The 19,544-nt window shown below is 44.7% G+C and overlaps 1 protein-coding gene across 1 annotated transcript in view; it reads right to left on the reverse strand.

Moving 5' to 3' along the window:
- NDST1 (N-deacetylase and N-sulfotransferase 1) overlaps positions 1 to 19,544 on the reverse strand; it is a 152,097-nt gene that overhangs the window by 30,064 nt on the left and 102,489 nt on the right. The window contains exons 7-8 of the mRNA XM_077468304.1: positions 18,140 to 18,268; positions 1,056 to 1,238 (exon numbers count right to left, since the gene is read on the reverse strand). Of these exons, the coding sequence (XP_077324430.1) occupies positions 1,056 to 1,238; positions 18,140 to 18,268 (312 nt within the window). The remainder of the gene's footprint in view (positions 1 to 1,055; positions 1,239 to 18,139; positions 18,269 to 19,544) is intronic.

Consider the following 19,544-nt stretch of genomic DNA (forward strand, 5'->3'; position numbering starts at 1 on the left):
TGACCATCTCCCGTACAGTGTGTCTGCAGCCTCTGACCATCTCCCGTACAGTGTCTGCATCTCCTGTACAGTGTCTGCAGCCTCTGACCATCTCCTGTACAGTGTCTGCAGCCTCTGACCATCTCCTGTACAGTGTCTGCAGCCTCTGACCATCTCCTGTACAGTGTCTGCATCTCCTGTACAGTGTCTGCAGCCTCTGACCATCTCCTGTACAGTGTCTGCAGCCTCTGACCATCTCCCGTACAGTGTCTGCAGCCTCTGACCATCTCCCGTACAGTGTCTGCAGCCTCTGACCATCTCCCGTACAGTGTCTGCAGCCTCTGACCATCTCCTGTACAGTGTCTGCAGCCTCTGACCATCTCCTGTACAGTGTCTGTAGCCTCTGACCATCTCCTGTACAGTGTCTGCAGCCTCTGACCATCTCCTGTACAGTGTCTGCAGGCTCTGACCATCTCCTGTACAGTGTCTGCAGGCTCTGACCATCTCCTGTACAGTGTCTGCAGCCTCTGACCATCTCCTGTACAGTGCCTGCAGCCTCTGACCATCTCCTGTACAGTGTCTGCAGCCTCTGACCATCTCCTGTACAGTGTCTGCAGCCTCTGACCATCTCTTGTGTCATCACAGTATTTCTTTTGGATAATCAAACTTATAACTGGCTGGAGAAAAATAAGCATAACTTGAAGACAAACCGGCACTTTAATTTAAGGCGGGGTTTGGGGAGGGGCCCCATCAGGTAGGCTGTACAGGGTTTTCTATCAGTGCCCCTGGCTATTGTATTTTAACAACCAACCCTGCCAGCTATCAAAGTGCTTGCATCTGACTGGATGCAAGTGCTGTTTGGCTGATAATTTTTCATCTGGCTCCTTCCATTTTTCAATCAGGAAATGTCAAGCAGGAGGGAGCCAATAGGCCACCCATGAAGAGAATTTAGGCTGGTTTGTCATGAACAAGTGACTTTCTAAATTCTATTATGTATTGAGATTACAAGCACTACTTCAAAACTAGTTCTCTATCATATTGAAAAGTTATGTTATCCAGGCAATGAGTTTTCTTACCTGCCACAAGGGGTCCTTCTCCTCTGGAAATATCTGGAAATACTTGTGAGCAAGCTCTACAGGGGGCAGAGTCTGCAGCTTGAGGTTCGTCCAGGTGTTGAGAAACTGCACCAAATGCTTGAAAGTGTAGAGGCCTAGCCGGTCATTGCCATAGTTAGATAAGTGGGTCATGAAAATGCTGATCTGAAACAATATCGCATCACACAAAGTCAGAAGACAGAGAGAAAATGCAAACCATGCATAAACAAAAACAAAGTTCAGAAATAAAAAAGGTGAAAAAACTAAAGCAGACAAGGTTATAAATGAAAATCTATTAAAAGTTTGAGCAAAAAAATAAATTTTTATATATATATATATATATATATATTAGAATATAAAAATATATATATATATATATATATATATATATATATATATATATATATATATATATATATATTAGAATATAAAAAAAAAAAATATATATATATATATATATATCTGTTCTTTACAGGAAGCCAGTATTGAAAACATCCACCATTGCTGTCCTTTACTCTAGGTGCTTGACTGGCATATTGATTCAATTGCTTTGCAACTCCAGGAAACAAACAAAATCCACCCTTGTAGTGCAGCCGGCTGTCACTGCAAGGGTTAATTGCTCATTATGCCTAGTGGAGAAAAGGCTCTATCACCTACCTTAAACCCATTCCAGCCAGCTCCAGCAGTCATCTACACTACCTGAAGCTTTGGCCTTTGGTTAGCGCCTCAACGTCACAATGCAGGAACGCAAGTCCAGTATTGTATGCGGAGAAGGCTGGAGTTTGATTGGAGCCAGACATGGCTTACAGAACAGCTGCAGGTGACCATTTACAGCCCTTAAGGGAGATTTAACAAGCATTTAATCTGTGCAGTGCAGGGGGGATGAGGGGGATGGGATTGCAAGAGTGGATTTTTAAATACTTTACTTTTTTTTATTTTCCTGGAGCTGGATTTTAAAGCTCGGTCAACACTAGTGTGACTACTGCACAATTTTGAGTCCAACTTTAATTCCACTTTACACTCTCTAGCACATCAGTCGCAAGAAAGTTGTATCAAAGTAGTGCAGGAACCTTTTCAAAAGTCACATAGATTGGAACTGGTGCCACTGAAATTGGCTACGACTTGTCATGCGACTTCATGTGTTCAAAGTGACACTAGTGTGAACGGAGTCTAATACTTATAGTGTCACAAGCCTAATACAATTATGCAGATCAGAACTTTGTCTGCCTATCAGCATGCTTGTCACAGATCTGTGTTTCAAAATATTGAAACCAGAGACAGCCAGGCAACTAGTATTTTCTATAATAGGTCAGCAATGATCGCCTATATAATTCTCTTTTTATTGGATTCTTTGATATGAGTATTCAAGGGCAGAGTAGACTTTTACTAGAGACCCCTTTGTGCATCTACATGGAGGGGTCCTCTTTATGCAACAATCCTAATTTGTCAAGGCTGTAGTGTCAGAATTAACCTTTAGGCCCCTTTCACACTGGGAGCGTTTTGCAGGCGCTATAGTGTTAAAAATAGTGCCTGCAAACCGCCCTAAAACAGCTGCTCCATTCACTCCAGTGTGAAAGTCCAAGGGCTTTCACACTGGAGCGGTGTGCTGGCAGGGTGTCAGAAAAACTCCTGCAAGCAGCTTCTTTGGAGCGGTGAACTCACTGCTCCTCCACATTGAAATCAATGGGGCAGTGCTGCTATACCGCTGGCAAAACGCAGCGTTTTCCGGCGGATTTAACCCCTTTTCGGCTGCTAGCGGGGTGTTAAAACCGCCCTGCTATCGGCTAAATAGCCGTTAAAAATAGCATCGCTTTACCGCTGACGCCCTAGGCAGCACAATGTGAAAGGGCTCTCAGTACTACTTGCAAGTAAATATTGGTAATGAAACACAACCAGTGAATATTCTTAATAAGCCACAACTCTCTAAAAGGAACAGCCACATTTTTGTTTTAAAGCAGTGGTCTCCAAACTGTGGCCCTTTGCTTACCTTTATCCGGCCCTTGAAACACTATTCCTCCCACTGATACGAAACACTATTCTGCCAACTGTTGTGAACAATCGGGCACCATTTCCCCCATTGACACCAACAATGGGGCACTATGCCTCCCAATGTTGGGGTAACATTTCCCCTGTAATCCCAAAAGTGATGAGGTTTACGCCCACGGATGCCAGGAAATATTCCACTCCCACTGGCCACAGTTTAGCCCCCTAAAGTCTGAAGGACAATAAAACGGTCCTTTGTTTAGAGCACTGAAGGGTATGAACCTCAATCAGATCTTCATTGCTGCCCATCTCCTCAGAGCTTTCCCTTTCCATTCCTGCCACAGAGACATGACAGGCAAATGTATAATGTCTTTCTTCTACCTTGCTCCCTGTATCCATCTTAAAATGTACATTTTCAGTCTTGAATATAGCGTAACTTTAACATTGTCCCCCTTATGACGTGCTTACTATAGCAGTGATGCTCTTCTCCATTCCTCAAAACGAAACTGTCCACAGACTTGCTAATTCTGTTGGTAGTTTGTAGCTGTCCACCAGACTTCAAAAAACAATGGCCTGCCACCAAATTGCAATTGTTTCCTTTTGAGTTCAATCTCGGTTTATTGGACTTTTCATGAATATGAATATAATTATCATAAACAGAGATTTATTGATACGCATGTAACCTAAATGTCATTCATTTACAGTTATATTGGCATAGGTTTTCCCTTCTCTAACCTGGATCATAATTAGTATTGGATATATATTATCTAGATACGAGATGATCCAAAATCCTGTGATATTATGGAAGAACCAATGAATTTGTATTCTGCTAAAGCTGTTCCAGGTCCATGATGGAATCCAACACCCAAATTCGCTATTGTCCCTGTTAACTCTATGGTAAACATTTAGAATAGATTCCTATAATCTTTAATGGGAGGACATTTTAAATAGAGAAGGGTCATATTTTCACCTGAACCAAGGCAATGCCAACAGACATCAGTTCCAGCCAACCAGATATTCACAATTGCATTGGAAATCAATCAAAATCACTGCATGCTTGTTGAAAGACTATTTGCGGCAAAATGGAAAAAATTTACTCAGTGGTATAGATGCCCAGATGTTTTTAACTCATTTTAAAAACAGAGAACATCTGGGGACCTATACCACGAGGAAAATTGTTTCCATTTTACAGCATAGTCTTTCAACAAGCACGCAGTGGTTTTGATTGCATTTCCAATGCAACTGTCAATACTTGGTCACTCAAAACTGAAAAAAAACATGAAACCACAGGAGGTGGACTTCTGTATTTTCATTTGTTTTCCAGTTTTGAGTGAACAGACATGCACATTTGCAATGGAAATCAATCAAAATTAATGCATGCCTATTAAAAGGCCAACAGAATTACCAAGTGTATGCGGAACATAGTACTGCATATTTGTCAGTTCTATTCCTCTGCCCCAAAGCAAGTGAATACTTATTTTCAAGCAGGTACCAAGTACCAAACGTGGCAATAAAAGAAAACTTGCCTTGGTAAAGTGACCCAGGCCATTCCTTTTGCTATTCCATCTAACAGTATCTGTGCATAGAGGCTGTTGTATGCTTGTTATTGCTCCCTCTCTCAGGTCACAGCTCTCTAACAATCCCGAAGACAGCAGCTGTGAAAACTCTGTGTAAAAAAACAACTTTATTTTTAGAAGTCAGATGTACAAAGCCTGTGTAGAATAAGTCTGCCTGGATACAAAGACATAATCCTTCCTTTCGCAAATAGCTGGAATTATATTACTGACCAAGCTATGCACAGGTATTGTTAGATGGGATAGTAAATATAATGGCTTGGATCACCTTAAAGTGGTTGTATCCTCCGCTTTCACATGTTTACCTGCAGGTAAGCCTATAATAAGAATTACCTGTAGGTAAAATGAATATCTTCTAAACCCGTATGGTTTAGGAGATATTCACCTTGCATGCAGCCTCTGAAGTCAGCGGCGCATGCAACTTGCATGCAGACCTGAAGGTCCAGCAGATGCTGCCGGAAAATCAGAGCTCCTTGCTGGAAAGAGGACATCATCACAGCTCCGGCCAGTCACAGCGCCAGAGGCGTGAACCCGAAAGAAAAGCAGAGGGAACGTGTCAGCTCCCTCAGTGGTGACTATGAGGCGATGCCGGCGCTTCGTTCTAAGGTAAGTATTTCCTAATGAGCTAGTATGCAGTGCATACTAGCTAATTATGTCTTTGCCTTACAGGTTTTTTTTTTTTTTTTTTGTGGGCATACAACCACTTTAAGCTGGCCTTGAGGAACAGAGTGATGGCAGGAACCAGCTGAGATTCAAACTGCGTGTGGGCAGGCTGAATGTACCAAGTTGATCAAATTGGGTACACAACCAGCTTGCCAGATTCACTTGCGATCATCTTTAGCAGCTGCTAAGGCCGCTAGAAATATTCACTGTCTTCTCCCGGTGAAGACAGCTTCCCCTGCCCAACTGCTTGGCAGGAGGGATTCCCATGTCAGTGGTGATGGGGGACTCACGCAAATGTTGTGGTTGCAGGAAAGAAATTTGCACTGTCTATGGTCCATCTTACCATTGTGTAGACTGCGTGTGTATACCGGAGCACACTATGTTGCCGCTGCAGTGCAGTTCCAGGACCTTAAATGCCAAGAGTGGCTGTACAGAATTAATTAATTTTTTATTTTTTGCTATGTAATGCAGTTTACTGTTAAACTGTATATTCAATTGTGTATTTAGCTTTATGCTGGGAGTTTCATGGTTTCATGATTTAACAGGAAAGAATAACACAAAAAGGTACATGAAATCAGTGATTTGTCAAGGCCAGCACAGTAGTGCAGACTGATTCCCGGAGTCCTTGTCCCAACTGTCCGATAAACACCTTCCAGGAAATCAAGCTCATGCTCTGCTATCGAAGAGAAATAAATCTTAGAATTTTCAAGCAGCTTGAGCATTATGGTGTGTACTTCCATATATTTATCTCAGGAAGAACCCTGAGGTACAATTGCTGCTTCATTAAATATTGATTCTGTATTTAATGGCTCTTTTATAGCCTCCAACAACCTGCAGTTTATTGATTTAAGAAACTGGAACAATCGCAAAATTTGCACCCGACGTTCACAGCTGGCAGCCTTAAAGTGGACCTGAAACTACAATGAATTTTGCAGCTAAATGTCCAGCTTTAGGAACGCAACCCTTTTTTAATATGCACCTGTTTAATTTCACATGTATAGGCAAAAGAGCAAGGGTTTCACACCAAACTTCCAAAATACTGCATCAAATGTGCGTCATTCTTACAGAAATCTTATGTGTATCAAAAAGTTGTCTATATCTTACGCTATGCTTGAAAAAAAAGAGCCTGTTTCAGAGCTTGAAACATTAGTTATTACATAGAAAATCTGCATTCTTTGCACTTTAAGACCCCTTTCACATCGGTGCTACTTTCATGCAATTTGACAGATCAAAGTCACATGACAAGTTTCACCCAGTTTCTGTTCTATGGAACCGTTCATATCAGTTAAACTCCGACTTGCACTGATTTTGAAAATGTTCCGGCACTATTTTTGGCAATTTAAAGAGGAAGTAAACCCTGATGGGTTTACTTCCTCTTTTTTTCCCTGCAAAGGTAAAGCATAATGGACTACTATGCATCGCATAGTAGCTCATTATGTGTCACTTACCTGACACAGGAGCCAGCGAAGTCGCCGCTGTCCCCTGTAGTCCGCCGCATCCATGTTGCTGGTGGCGTCTCGCAGCTCCGACGAATCACAGCGGCGCAGCCGCGATGACGTCACTCCCGCGCATGCACACGGGAGTCGCGTCTCGCAGCTCCGCCGCTGCCATACGGCGAAGCCGCAATGACGTCACTCCCGCGCATGCGCACGGGAGTCGACAAATTAGGCAAATCCATTCTTGGATTTGCCGCATTTAGTGCGCCTGCGCGCCGCTGTCTACGGCGCATGCGCCGTAGACAGCGGTGCCCATTTTCGGGCAAATATCTCCTAAACCATATAGGTTTAGGAGATATTGCTTGGACCTACAGGTAAGCCTTAATCTAGGCTTACCTATAGGTCCAAGTTGTTTGGAAGGGTTTACTTCCTCTTTAATGTGCAACTTGCATTGACATCTGTGCATGAGGTTGCGCAGATATTGGCAAGCCGCACATGAAATCGCGCTGACCAGCGGCTTTGAAATCGTACTGAATTATCGCAATTTCAAAGCTCACTTCAGTGTGAACAGGGGGGGCGTGGCCGGATGAGAGAGTGAGAGAGTGAGAGGTCGCTCTGCCTGCACCTCCCCTCGTTCCCTCGATAGATGCCTGGATGTAGTGCTTAAATCAGAGAACATGCAGCCTATACTGTGATGGCCCTACCTTTTTCCCCTGCAAATTCCCCTGCAAATTCTGTGGATGTAGCCCGAGACAAACGGAGCCTGTGTCCGAAGCCGCCGAGGGAGAACTCGCGTGTGATCGAGCTATCGCGAGACCCCCTTGCAACGTTCCTGTGGAGCAGTGCAGAGTGAGCGGCGTACCCGAAGGTAGCCGAGGAGAGCCGAGGGGAGCCGAGGGAAAGCTACGCCGCCACGCCGGGCTGAGCTGAGCTATCGCGAGACCACATACACACCACAGCGTAGAAGAGGGCTTTCTGAAAGCCGCATGTGGAACGGAGATCCCGGAATTTGAACTAGCCAATGTGGAGCTTCTGAGTAACCTGTGGCAATGGCCTGGGTTAAGCGGTAACATGGGGTGACGAGGGGGGGTGAGGAGGAAGAAAATAAAAGTGAAATGCAAGGGACAAGATCTATCAGGTATGACCGCTGGTAACAAGCAGATCTATATGCAATTGACACCCTCCCTCCATCCCTCTGCTCTCCCCTGTGTTTTTTTTTTTATTTTTTATTTTTTTGACAAGCAAAAATCTTAACCATTTGGCCTGATTGTTGAATTGCGGTCTAAGGGATTAAGAGCCGAAAAGCACTGTATAATGCAACACAAATTTCCCTGCTTTATAATTCTATCCAAATTGTATTTAAATCTGCAATCACATTGACCCTGGTGTGGGTAAGCAAGACTGTTGGGCATTTGGATTAAGCCGCATTGCACCGTGCTGAAACTACATAGTACGCAGGGGGGGATAGAGGGCCCTGCCCACCATTGCTACATAACTGCCGTATTATCACCACATTACCAGATAAGTTGCCCCTAGGCGTAGACCATGCTTAGTAAAAGGGCCACGGAGGATACACTGTATAGCGATGGGAATCAGAAAACCCGGGCAGGCAAAGAAAAAGCAAGTCAGGCCTCTGCAGCAGCAGCTGCAAAACTCGAACGCTATGCTCATGCAACTTCACCAACTAGGAAAGGACACCATCAGACAGTCGGGCAGGCAAGGTCACAAGGGACGACATTGGATAGGAGAAGTATTAGCCAACTAGCAGCAAACCCTACTGCCTCACCGATTGGAAGTAAAGCAAATAACCCGGAGCTAGTAGAGGGCTCGGCAATATGCAATGCACCAGTACCAGTAATACGTCCACCAGTAGGGGAAGGTGAACCCACCCTACGAGATATTTTGGCAGCAGTTAATGATTGTAAAGGTTCTATCAGTGGCCTTGATAACCAGCTAACTAGCATTAAAACCGAATTACACTCCATGAGTCAGTTGCTGAGCAATACCGTGGAAAGAACTACAGCACTTGAGGAAAGACTAAGCACGGTTGAGGATGAGTTTCACCCACTCCAGCAAAAAATAACTGGGCTACAGAAGCAGCTTACTATCCAGACGTCAAAATTAGATGAAATTGAGAACAGAAATCACAGGAATAATGTACGCTTGATTGGACTACCAGAGGGGAGTGAGGGCTCTAACCCTATAGCCTTCCTGGAAAACTGGTTTAGAGAACTCCTGGGGGATGACTCCTTTACAGCACTCTTTGCTATAGAAAGGGCACACAGAGTGCCAATTAGAGCTAGGCCACCAGGGGGCCGTACCAGGCCACTGATACTGAAATTTATGAACTATAATGACCGAGTTATCCTGATGCGAAGGGTCAGAGAATTAAGGGACATCTTCTACAAGGGGACTAGAGTGTCATTTTACCCGGATTTTTCACCAGACTTACAGAAGCAGAGGGCGGAATTCATCCCCATTAAGCGAATTTTGCAAGAACATAATATAGCATATGCATTGTTATACCCGGCCCGACTACGCATGACTGCCCTGGGTTCAACCCTCTTTTTTAGCACTCCAAACGAGGTTAAGAGGTGGCTGGAGGAACATAGGGGGGATCTTTAGTGCTCTCTAGCGCTATTGTGCCTGGGAAACTGGGGATTCCTCTTGGCCCCCCCCCCCTCCCCTCTCCCCAAATTTTTTTTTTTTGGGGGGAGGGGGGAGGGGAGAGAATTTTTTTTATTTTTTATGCTAAAGTTAACTTGAGATCTATACGAAGTAACATTTAATTATTAATTAGTTATATTAACTGTACAAGCAGAATTATAAGTCTAGGAATGGTATGCTATGTAATTTGAGATATTGCAATATGTATAGGCAATATGAGTTTGGCACAAAGGGAAATAATCAATCATTTAGCACATCGTATGCACATAATATGCACAAATGTATTTATTGCTTAGGGATGGAGTGTTATGCAATGAATGGGATATTAGGGACACTAATGAGACATTCACCAGGAAGGTGGGGGTTAAGCTAGACCACCCCCCCCCCCCGCTTTTTTTTTTTTTTTCTCCTCACTATATCGGGGGGAATTGAATAATAGAGTAATTGGATTAGCATTTGTATAGGATTTAGGGGATAAGCAGCACTAAGTAATGCTACTTGTATAGGGTGAAAATGGCACAAATATATAATTTTCTTTTTTTTTTTTTGCTTTGTAGTTATGGGTTTATTCATCTGGAATTGGTGAGGGAGTGTTATGGAGGGGCTACCTGCTGGAGATTTTCTCGGTGCGGGTCCCCTTCTTCCCCTCCCTCCCTTCCTTTTTTTTAAAATTTTTTTTATTTTTTCTTCTCTCTCTCTTCCTCCTAATCCTTGTGTGGAGATGAGCTTAACTGAATGCTGGGTTAAGATGGTGCTATATAAACACTATGTTTGGAATTAGTTAGGGTGGGTCTCCAGGTAAATTGAGGGGTGGGGAGGTGAGGTGGGGCGCCCTGGGTCTTTTGTGTGAATGCATAAGAGGGCCACTATAGCGACCCCTAGGGGATGCCCTGATGGGCAAAGGAGGGGGGGTGGGGGGGGCGAAGGGATGCCTTGAGGAGTGGGGATGGGAGGGGGGGAGGGGTATGGGTAGGTAGAGGTGGGAGGGAGGGTAGGAGGGAGGGGGGGGGAACTTCGAGCACACACTGCGGGTATGGGGGGCTGAGGGGGAGTGGGGGGGGAGGGGTGAGGGGGCCCGTCGTGAGAGGACGGGTTTCCCTCCCCCCTCTCCCCCTGCCCCCGGCCAGCATAGCAACTGCCAATGACCATGAGTAGAGTAAGTATTATTTCGTGGAACGTGAGGGGGTTGGGAGATCTCAAGAAGCGAGCAGCGGTTATGCTGGAAACAGAGAGGGGAGGCCCTGGCTTACTCTTTCTGCAAGAGACGCACCTAACCCCTGGCACAGCTCCACAGTTAAACAATCGGAAATTTCAAGCATACTACCACTCCTTCCATACGTCATACTCAAGAGGAGTGAGTGTCTTAGTTAGGAGGGGCACGGACTTCTTATGTAAGGAGGCCTCTATTGATGAGGTGGGGAGATTTGTCTTTCTATATGGTCTGATGAGAGGGCAACACTACATCCTTGCCAATATCTATATACCCCCTCCCTTTAAGCTGGAGGTTATGTACAAATTGCTGGCATTCTGCTTGGACAAGCCGGGAGTTCCGTGGATAGTACTAGGCGACTTTAATGAAATATTAGACGGGAGCCTGGATAGGTTTCCTAAACCTGACGGGGTTAGAGCAGGGCGACTGCAGGGATTTTTATCCGAAATAGGACTGAGCGACCTATGGCGAACGAGACACCCTCAGGAGAGACAGTACTCTTGTTTTTCTAGGACTTATTACACGTTATCAAGAATTGATATGGTTTTTGGTAACAAAGTGGCAGCAGAGGTGGTACAGGACATTGAATATGGGGCAAGGGGGATTTCAGATCATTCCCCCTTGTCCATCATGGTGTCCTTGGGAACTAGAATAGGCTCAGGGGAGTGGAGGATAAACCCCGCTTGGTTGGAGCTAATGGACAGTTCTAGTCCTTTTCTGGATAAGATGAGGGAATTTCTCCTCATAAACAAGGGCACAGCCTCACCCGGAATAGTGCGAGATTCCCTCAAAGCCTATATTAGAGGTATATTAATTCAACAAATTGCAATAATTAAAAAGAAAGCTCGAGTACAGGAGTCAGTAATAAGAAATAGGGCTACTATGGCGGAAAGCGTATATATAGAAGCTCCATCACCTGAAAGTCAGAAGGTATGGCTAGACAGCCAACAAGCTTATAAAATGGCTCTTCTAAAAAAGTCAGAGAACCAGCGAATATTCCAACGGCAGCACTATTTTGGCGAAGGGGAGAGGGTGGGTCGAGCCCTCTCCCTCTTGGTCCAAACTAACAGTTCCCCCACAACAGTCCAGGTGATTAAGTCGCCAAATGGCGATCTTGTTTCTAGCCCCCCTGCGATTATGAGAGTAATCTACGATTACTATAATAACTTATATAAATCACCACCACGGGGTCAAGGTAGTCTCGTTACTGACTTCTTACTCCAAGCAGCAATTCCAACATTACCAGAACAGGATAAATTGCGTCTTGAGGCCCCACTTACGCTGGAGGAGCTGAAAAACGCAGTAGCTGCAATGCCCAATTATAAATCCCCAGGCCCAGACGGGTTGCCAGCAGAAATATACGCGCTATGGCGAAGTGCTACTGCCGGAGCTCTTGGAGACATTGAACCAAGCACTAGAGGTGGGTGAACTCCCCGCCTCAATGCTGGAAGCTAATATAATTCTAATACTTAAGGAGGGGAAGGACCAACAGGAAGTCTCATCATATCGGCCAATATCCTTGCTGTGCTCGGACATTAAAATTCTAGCTAAGGCCCTAGCAACCCGTTTAAATAAATATATTCATAAACTAATACATCCAGACCAGTCGGGTTTTATCCCGGGCAGGACAACCAGCACCAATATCAGAAGAGTCTTCCTTAATATTCAAACACCCAGGGATAACGACGGGCCGGGAGCTATTTTGGCCTTAGACGCGATTAAGGCTTTTGATAGCCTGGACTGGGGCTACTTGTGGGGAGTGTTGGAGAGGTTTGGCTTTGGTACTCAATTTATCCAATGGATAAAACTACTCTATAATAGGCCCAGGGCAAAAATCAAGATGGGAACTGAATTTTTGGAGGCTTTTCAGCTGGAGAGAGGTACAAGACAGGGGTGCCCATTGTCACCCCTCCTGTTCGTATTAGCCATGGAACCCCTGGCTGTCCTGGCAAGATCATGCCCGGACATCCAGGGATTCCGGCGCGGAGTAGGGGAGGATAAAATCGCCCTGTTCGCGGATGATGTCCTGTTCTTTATTGGGGACATGGATTCAACCCTGAACAGGGTAGTGCAGATGATGGGGGAGTTTGGTCAACAATCTGGCCTTGTAATTAACTGGAGCAAATCAGCTCTCCTGCCATTGACCAGACCTGGGGTTCAATGGGCGCCACCGGCAATCCAAGGTCTGGAGACAGTGTCTAGTTTGAAGTACCTGGGTATCTGGATCTCTGGGGAAGTGAATCAGTATGTCAAGGAGAACTTACTACCACTATTAACGAAATTGAAGCAGAAACTTGATAGGTGGTGTGGCCTTCCTCTCTCCGTGGCGGGACGCTGTAACTTAATAAAAATGATCTGGCAGCCACAAATACTATATATCCTACATAACTCCCCAATCTGGATCAACCAGAAATGGTTCAAAAAAATTGATTCTCTTATCCGAGATCTAATCTGGAAAAAGGGGCATGCCCGGATTGGGCTGCAGACGATGCAGCTTCCCGTAGCGGAGGGAGGACTGGCCATACCCCATCTGAGAGCATATTTTTTAGCTGCTCAACTCCAGCACTTAGAAGGGGCAGGGCTCCAAGAGGGAGGGTCCCCAAACCATAAATTGATGATGGTTGGGGTACCCCATAAGCTACTTGCCGAAGCCTTGGAGGCTAACTCATTCGTCCATAGATGCCCTACCAATATACTAATGAGGAAGGTATGGCATAATGCAAAGCAAACCATGGGATACGTGGGTGTAACCATCTACACGCCCCTATGGCACAACCGATATTTATGTGAACTAAACAATATAGATAGATCTTTAGAATGGGACAGGCAGGGAATTAATAGGTTGGTGCAACTATACGAAGGGAATGTAATGAAATCTTTTGAAGCCCTTAGACAGGAATTTGATGTCTCTAATAAGACGTTTTACAAATACACTGTACACTGTGAATGAATGACATAGCTAGGCGGGAGAAGCCCCACATGGCCACTGTTTCTTTAAATTGTGGCAGCAAGCGCGGGAGAAGATCCCCCACACGCTGCCAAAACAGGAAAATCGGGGAGGGGGCGATTTTTTCGGGGGCTGGTACATTTGTAACATGTTACACCCGGAATATGGGTGTAACATGTTACACAAAACGTGAACTTAGCCTTTAACTTGGGCTGCAGACAAGCGGTGCCACTTGTCAAAAAAAGATCACTGAGAGCAATAGGGCAACTGTGAGCAATGCATGGGATTGCAGTGCGGTAGTGTAATATAGGATTAAATCAGACACGGAGGTGGTGATACAACACCTCCTCACTGCCGGTCAAATGCCCTCTGGAAAGCACTGTGACTGGAGGAAGACTGAAATGGAGACTGGGGATTTCCGCAGATCCCGTTTCGGAGTGAACAGATAGGCAGCTCCTGGGGTTTGCAGCATGCAAGTTCTAGCACAGGAAGGATTTGGCTAGCATCAAGACGTCCACTAAAGACAAGCCTCCATACTGTACCGGTCAGCTTCTCAGGCTCTCGCCTTGCAGTTTTTGTAGCTCTCCACATGGACATCTGTCAGTGTTCCTCTCCAAGCGTATCAACTTCCTCAACGGGTCAAAGAGCCATTCTGATAATGGAGGCATCAAGGATGAGATAGGGACAGCCAAAGGGCCAAATGTGTCCCTGGGGCTGCAGTTTGCCGAGGTCTTGTTTGGGGTCTTCGACCAAGTGGTGAGAAAAGTCAAAGTAGTGGGAAAGGAAAGCCATAACTATATTATCATACATATATATATTATATATATATATATATATATTCTTATGGTCCTTGCACTGTGTTTTGTGTGTTAAATTTCTAACAGTGAATGGGCTTTTCATTGAAACAAGTCCATTTGTTACAAAATTGAATGTTAAAAGCAAATTAAAATGTTATGTACTTTTGAACATCATTCATCAATGTACTGGGAATTTTTGTAGTAATTTTCATACGAATGTTTGTTTGAAAGTCTAGTGTATGACTAGGTTTAGGAGTCTTATTGATTCCACAGGAAAGCAACAATCAAGACACTTAGTGAAGGTTTATGCCAGTATCAGTGACAAAGTAATGGCTCTCAGTTTCTTATGTGAATTGATCAAAATTGTTGAACCCTACCTCTGAGGACATGCCCATCCTGTTTTGTGGAGAGTTGCCAAACCTAAACCATTGGGCCCAAGTAATGACTTTTCTCCAATAACTGAAGAATTGAATGCAGCGAGAGGCCAAAAACTAACATCAGAGGCAGGTCAAAAAGTCACAAGATGTCCAGTGTATCTAATGGAAGTACATACTGCTACTTTGAGGCCTTAACTTAACAGTGCTGCGAAAGCTGTGCATAGGTGGTTCAAATCTCAGCTGGTTCAGCAGGGACTGGCCTAGATTTGAACCATCTATGGGCAGGCTGATTGTACCCAAGCCAATCCATCGATCAACTTGGGTACAACCAGCATGTCAGGTTTTTCATGATTCACTTGGATTCACCTGTGGTTGCAGGAAAGAAAATCATACCATCTATGGCCAGCTTAACACAGAATAATTGGCTGGGCTGCACAGAAATGCAATCAACTATCCAAGAGTTGATATTTTATAAAGACACTAATACTTTTAGGGTTTCTTTGCACCTTTTTACCCTGTACAAGTGAATAGGAATGCAGAAGAGTCTCAGATAATACTAAACGTGTGCTGCATTTGCACATAAGCCCTAACACACACACACACACACACACACACACACACATTTGTAATTGGTATAAGTAGCTCTTTCACATAATGCTGCTTTTTTCATTTAAGGTTTAATTGTCCTTTAAATAGCACAAATAGGAATGTAAAAACATAATAGGTAATTTATATAGCACAATTGAAACAGACTGTCGGTTTTCAGAGAGCGCATTGACTAAGTGATGGCTTTTACATTTGCCTAAGTTCTGTAAAATCAGAGGTTTAGAAAAAAAAAAAAAAAAAAAAAAAAAAAAGAAAAACTTACTGCCGCAAAGCAAGTGCCTTACTGACACATTAAATAATTTTGTGAGCCTGAAATACCCTCTGATCCTGAGCATTCATTGTGCTAAAAGTCTTAGGCTTCATTCACACCAGCGATTAGGGCCGGTTTGGCCAGGAATCTGATTCATGCTCTCATCGGCAAAGTGCTGCAGCTGGCCCCACTCACTATAATGACAGGTCACCGACGGCTGTAGCAGCTATTCGCGGCTCGCTCTACAGCCAGTGATTGCTGTTGGACACACACACTGTGCGTGATTACCGCAGGCTTTACGGACAGCCATGAATACGTGCAGCTGTTGGTGACTTGTCCTCATAGTGAATGGGGCTGATGGCTGCACCTTGCTGCTGAGAGCCATGACAGGAATCCGATTCCTGCTGCTACAGTTTGCACATACCCTAACCGCTGGGGTTAATGTAGCCTTAAAAGAGAAGTTCTCCTTTGGGAGCATGTTACACCCATGTTTAGGGTGTAAAATTTTAACATGCTCCTATACACCAACCTCCAGCATGCCCATTTTTTTGTGAAAGAGGGCGGGGGATCCTCTCCCCTCACCGTTGTAATTTTTTGAAAACAGCATGGATGTGCAGGGCCCAGCCCACACAGCTATGTCATTCATTCAGAGTTTCCTGTGTCCTGTGCCACGGCAGACAGCAATGAACTGCAAAGACGCTGGTCAATGCTTTTGTAGTTCGATTCCTCCTGCAGTTTAGTAACTGTCCACATGGGAGATTGCCAGTGCAATGCTTTACAGGCTGCAGTGTAAAATGTGTATGTGTATATATATATATATATATATATATATATATATATATATATACATATATACACACACACACACACACACACACACACATATATATTTTTGCTATTTTTACCTGCAAAAAAAAAAAAGCAAGCTTTTTTTTTTTAAAGGTGAATGTATGATTAAGGCTAGGTTCACATTGCTGCGATGCGGGAACGCCGCGAATCCGCGGCGTTTTCCCGCATCGCATACCTCCCGCCGGCAGTTCACACTGCCCTATGCGGACAGCTGGGGGTGTCAATGTTATGTTAATGACACCCCCAGATCCGTCGGCATATCGCAGTGCGATCTGCCGACTCGCACAGGAATCGGATCGCATGGTGTGAACCCCCATGCGATCCGATTCCGTTGCGGACCCAAAAAAGGGTCCCGTGCGAGTTTGCTGCGGGACCGCTGCGAGTTCAGCCATACTATCTGTATGGCTGAACTCGCAGCGCTACGGAGATCGGATGTGATTTGCTGTGCGAATCACATCCGGTTCTCCCCCCGCAGCGGTGTGAACCCAGCCTTAAAGTGTATACAAACCTCAACAATTAAAGAAGTCCAGCCTGAGCTCGTTAGGCTGGGCTTCTCCTAAGGGTCACAGGAGTACAATTCGTTTTGCACTCCTGTAACCCATTTTCACCAGAGAGCAGACTGAAGTGGGATCTCTGCTGACGTCACAGAAATCAGCCCAGGCAACGCGTCATCACGACAATGAAGTCTAGATCCGCCAGGTACCTGGACTGATAGCAGTCTCAGCCTCTTAGCGCTCCAATGAGCGTGGATGAGCACAGCTGCTGATTGACAGCCAGCAGCACTCTGCTCAGGGAGCTGAGAGAACCAAGCCATCGGCCATGTTCGATTGCTCGGTTCTCAGTGCAGAGACACCAGGGAACAGATGCAGCATCGGTCCGATGCTTCATTCACCTAAGTATGATTATGGGAAAAACAGGATTCCCATACTTCTCGTTTGCTGTCTTTTGAATATATCCTTGAAACAGTTTGAGGAATGCAAAACAATTACCCATGGGTCCATATCAAGTTCTGTGCATTCTGCAGTTTTACCAGCCCTGTTCAGTTTACCTTCATGAAAACAGAACACCATCCACTCTATGCTATTAAGAAGAGAAGGCGGTACCCTGTGGTGCTATCCTAGGGCGAAAATGCTGCTCCTTCATAGATAATGGTGAGTGAGCTGTGCCATCTTAGGACAGTGTTGCTGGTAGGATGACCAGGTAAAAATAAAGAAAATAAAAAGCCTGAACAAAATGAATGCCACCACCACACCCAAGGACTGGTAGTCTGCATTATTTTACATTTTTGTTCTGAGGTTTGGATACACTTTATGATCACTCATTGTAGACATCATCCCCCCACCATCCGACTATCCACTGAGAGCACTTCAGCTGCCAACACCAATCTTTCACTGGCTTGCATCCAGTGGGAGGAGTGGAATTCTAAGCTGGAAAAGTTAAAGCCTCCATTATAATGCATAATGCATATCCAGGACCTGAGGTCGGCCCAGGTGCACAGGAGATGATTTGGAATTTGTTGCCAGCAGTTAGTATACAAATATAATAAATGCTGACACTTTGCTTTTAAAAGAGCAGGTGGGCAGATCAGCGGTACCGGATAACATTTCGGATTACTCTGCAAGGCTTACGACGAACACAGTAAATAAAGTCAAACTGTTATATACAAATGCATTGTCCATCCAGACACAATTTTTTTTTTGTACTCACAGGATTTAGCAACACTGTAAGGAAAAGTTCTCCACCGTTAATAATCTTGTCCAGTTCCACAGGCCCCCCAGGATATTCATTATAGAATATGGTGTGTGTGAAGAGGCCGCAGGTTTGCCGAGGTAGGACCTGCAGGAGAGATTGTACATTTTGAAAAGGAATCAGGATTGCAATTTAAATTGTGTTAGGACTCATATCTGCGTTCTGTACTGTGCTCATTAGAGAGCCTACGGAACTCGTGTTCTATTTAAATCAGGACACACATAAGAGTGTTTTAAGCCAGAACCAATTTGGGTGAAACATGACCTCAAAAATCACACCTTATGATGTATGACCCAGGTCTTCTGAATACCTAAAAATTCCTGAAAGTTCTGATTTGCATACTTTTTGTTGTTGTTGTAGTAATGAATTTGATTTCACAAGAGCAAGGAAAAGACTTTCCCTTGGTAAGGCCTGGTTCACACCTATGCTTTTTTTTAGCACATGTGCGGTTTGCAGAAATGCACTACAGTCCAATTAAACATGGGTTCCTACGGGACACGTTCGCATATATGCGTTTTTCAACCGCTGTGTTTTTGGAAAGGGTCATGGAAGTTTTTGGCAATACAGTGTGTTTGTGGTTCAAGATTTTAATTGACACGCTGCACAAATGCATTTAGTGTGTTTTTTTAATGCGCCTAACAAAAACATCTCCCCTTTAACACCTTATATTGTCTCATTCCAATAGGCCAGGTGGGAGAACTGTTGTTCTGAGATGACATCATATGACATCCCCCAGGATGGGGCTACAAAAAGGGAATGCATCAATGAGGTTTTATTTCTTTTTATTGTATTTTTTAGAAAAAAGGTACAAAAAAGAGAGCTCGGTGCAAAAAATACAAAGCAAAAAACAAAAACAAAACAAACTTAGTCCCCTGTCCATTTTTCAGGTGGATGTATCCACCGATACCCGTCTTCCATCCGATCCTCTAAAATCAGACATATGGTGATACGTTCGCCATCCCTGGGCGTATCGGATCAGTTGAGATTTGATGAAAAATGGACATGCTGTTAGTTTTCGTGCGACCCTTCAATAGGAATCACCGGCGCTCCGACAGGCCCTTCCCCGCTCATCGAGAGGACGGACGGACCCGTCATCCGCCGGGTCAGCGGAGAGATCTCCTGGTGAGCTGGTGGACTCCACTGAAATGGATCCGCCTCATGTGAATGAGGACTTAGGCAGAGCATGTCCCTTTTCATCAGATCTCAACTGATCCGATCCGCTCAGATGGATGGCGAACGTATCGGCATACGTCTGATTTTAGCGGATTGGAGGGAAGACAGGTGTCAGCGGGTGCATCTCCGCTGACATACGTCTCCCTATAGGAGTTAATGGGTGGCCCGTTTGGATCCACCTGAAAAACAG

Source organism: Lithobates pipiens, unplaced genomic scaffold, assembly GCF_037356315.1.
Source record: "Lithobates pipiens isolate NorthernLeopardFrog02 unplaced genomic scaffold, aLitPip1_a1.2 Scaffold_8, whole genome shotgun sequence".
NCBI classification, from domain to species: domain Eukaryota; kingdom Metazoa; phylum Chordata; class Amphibia; order Anura; family Ranidae; genus Lithobates; species Lithobates pipiens.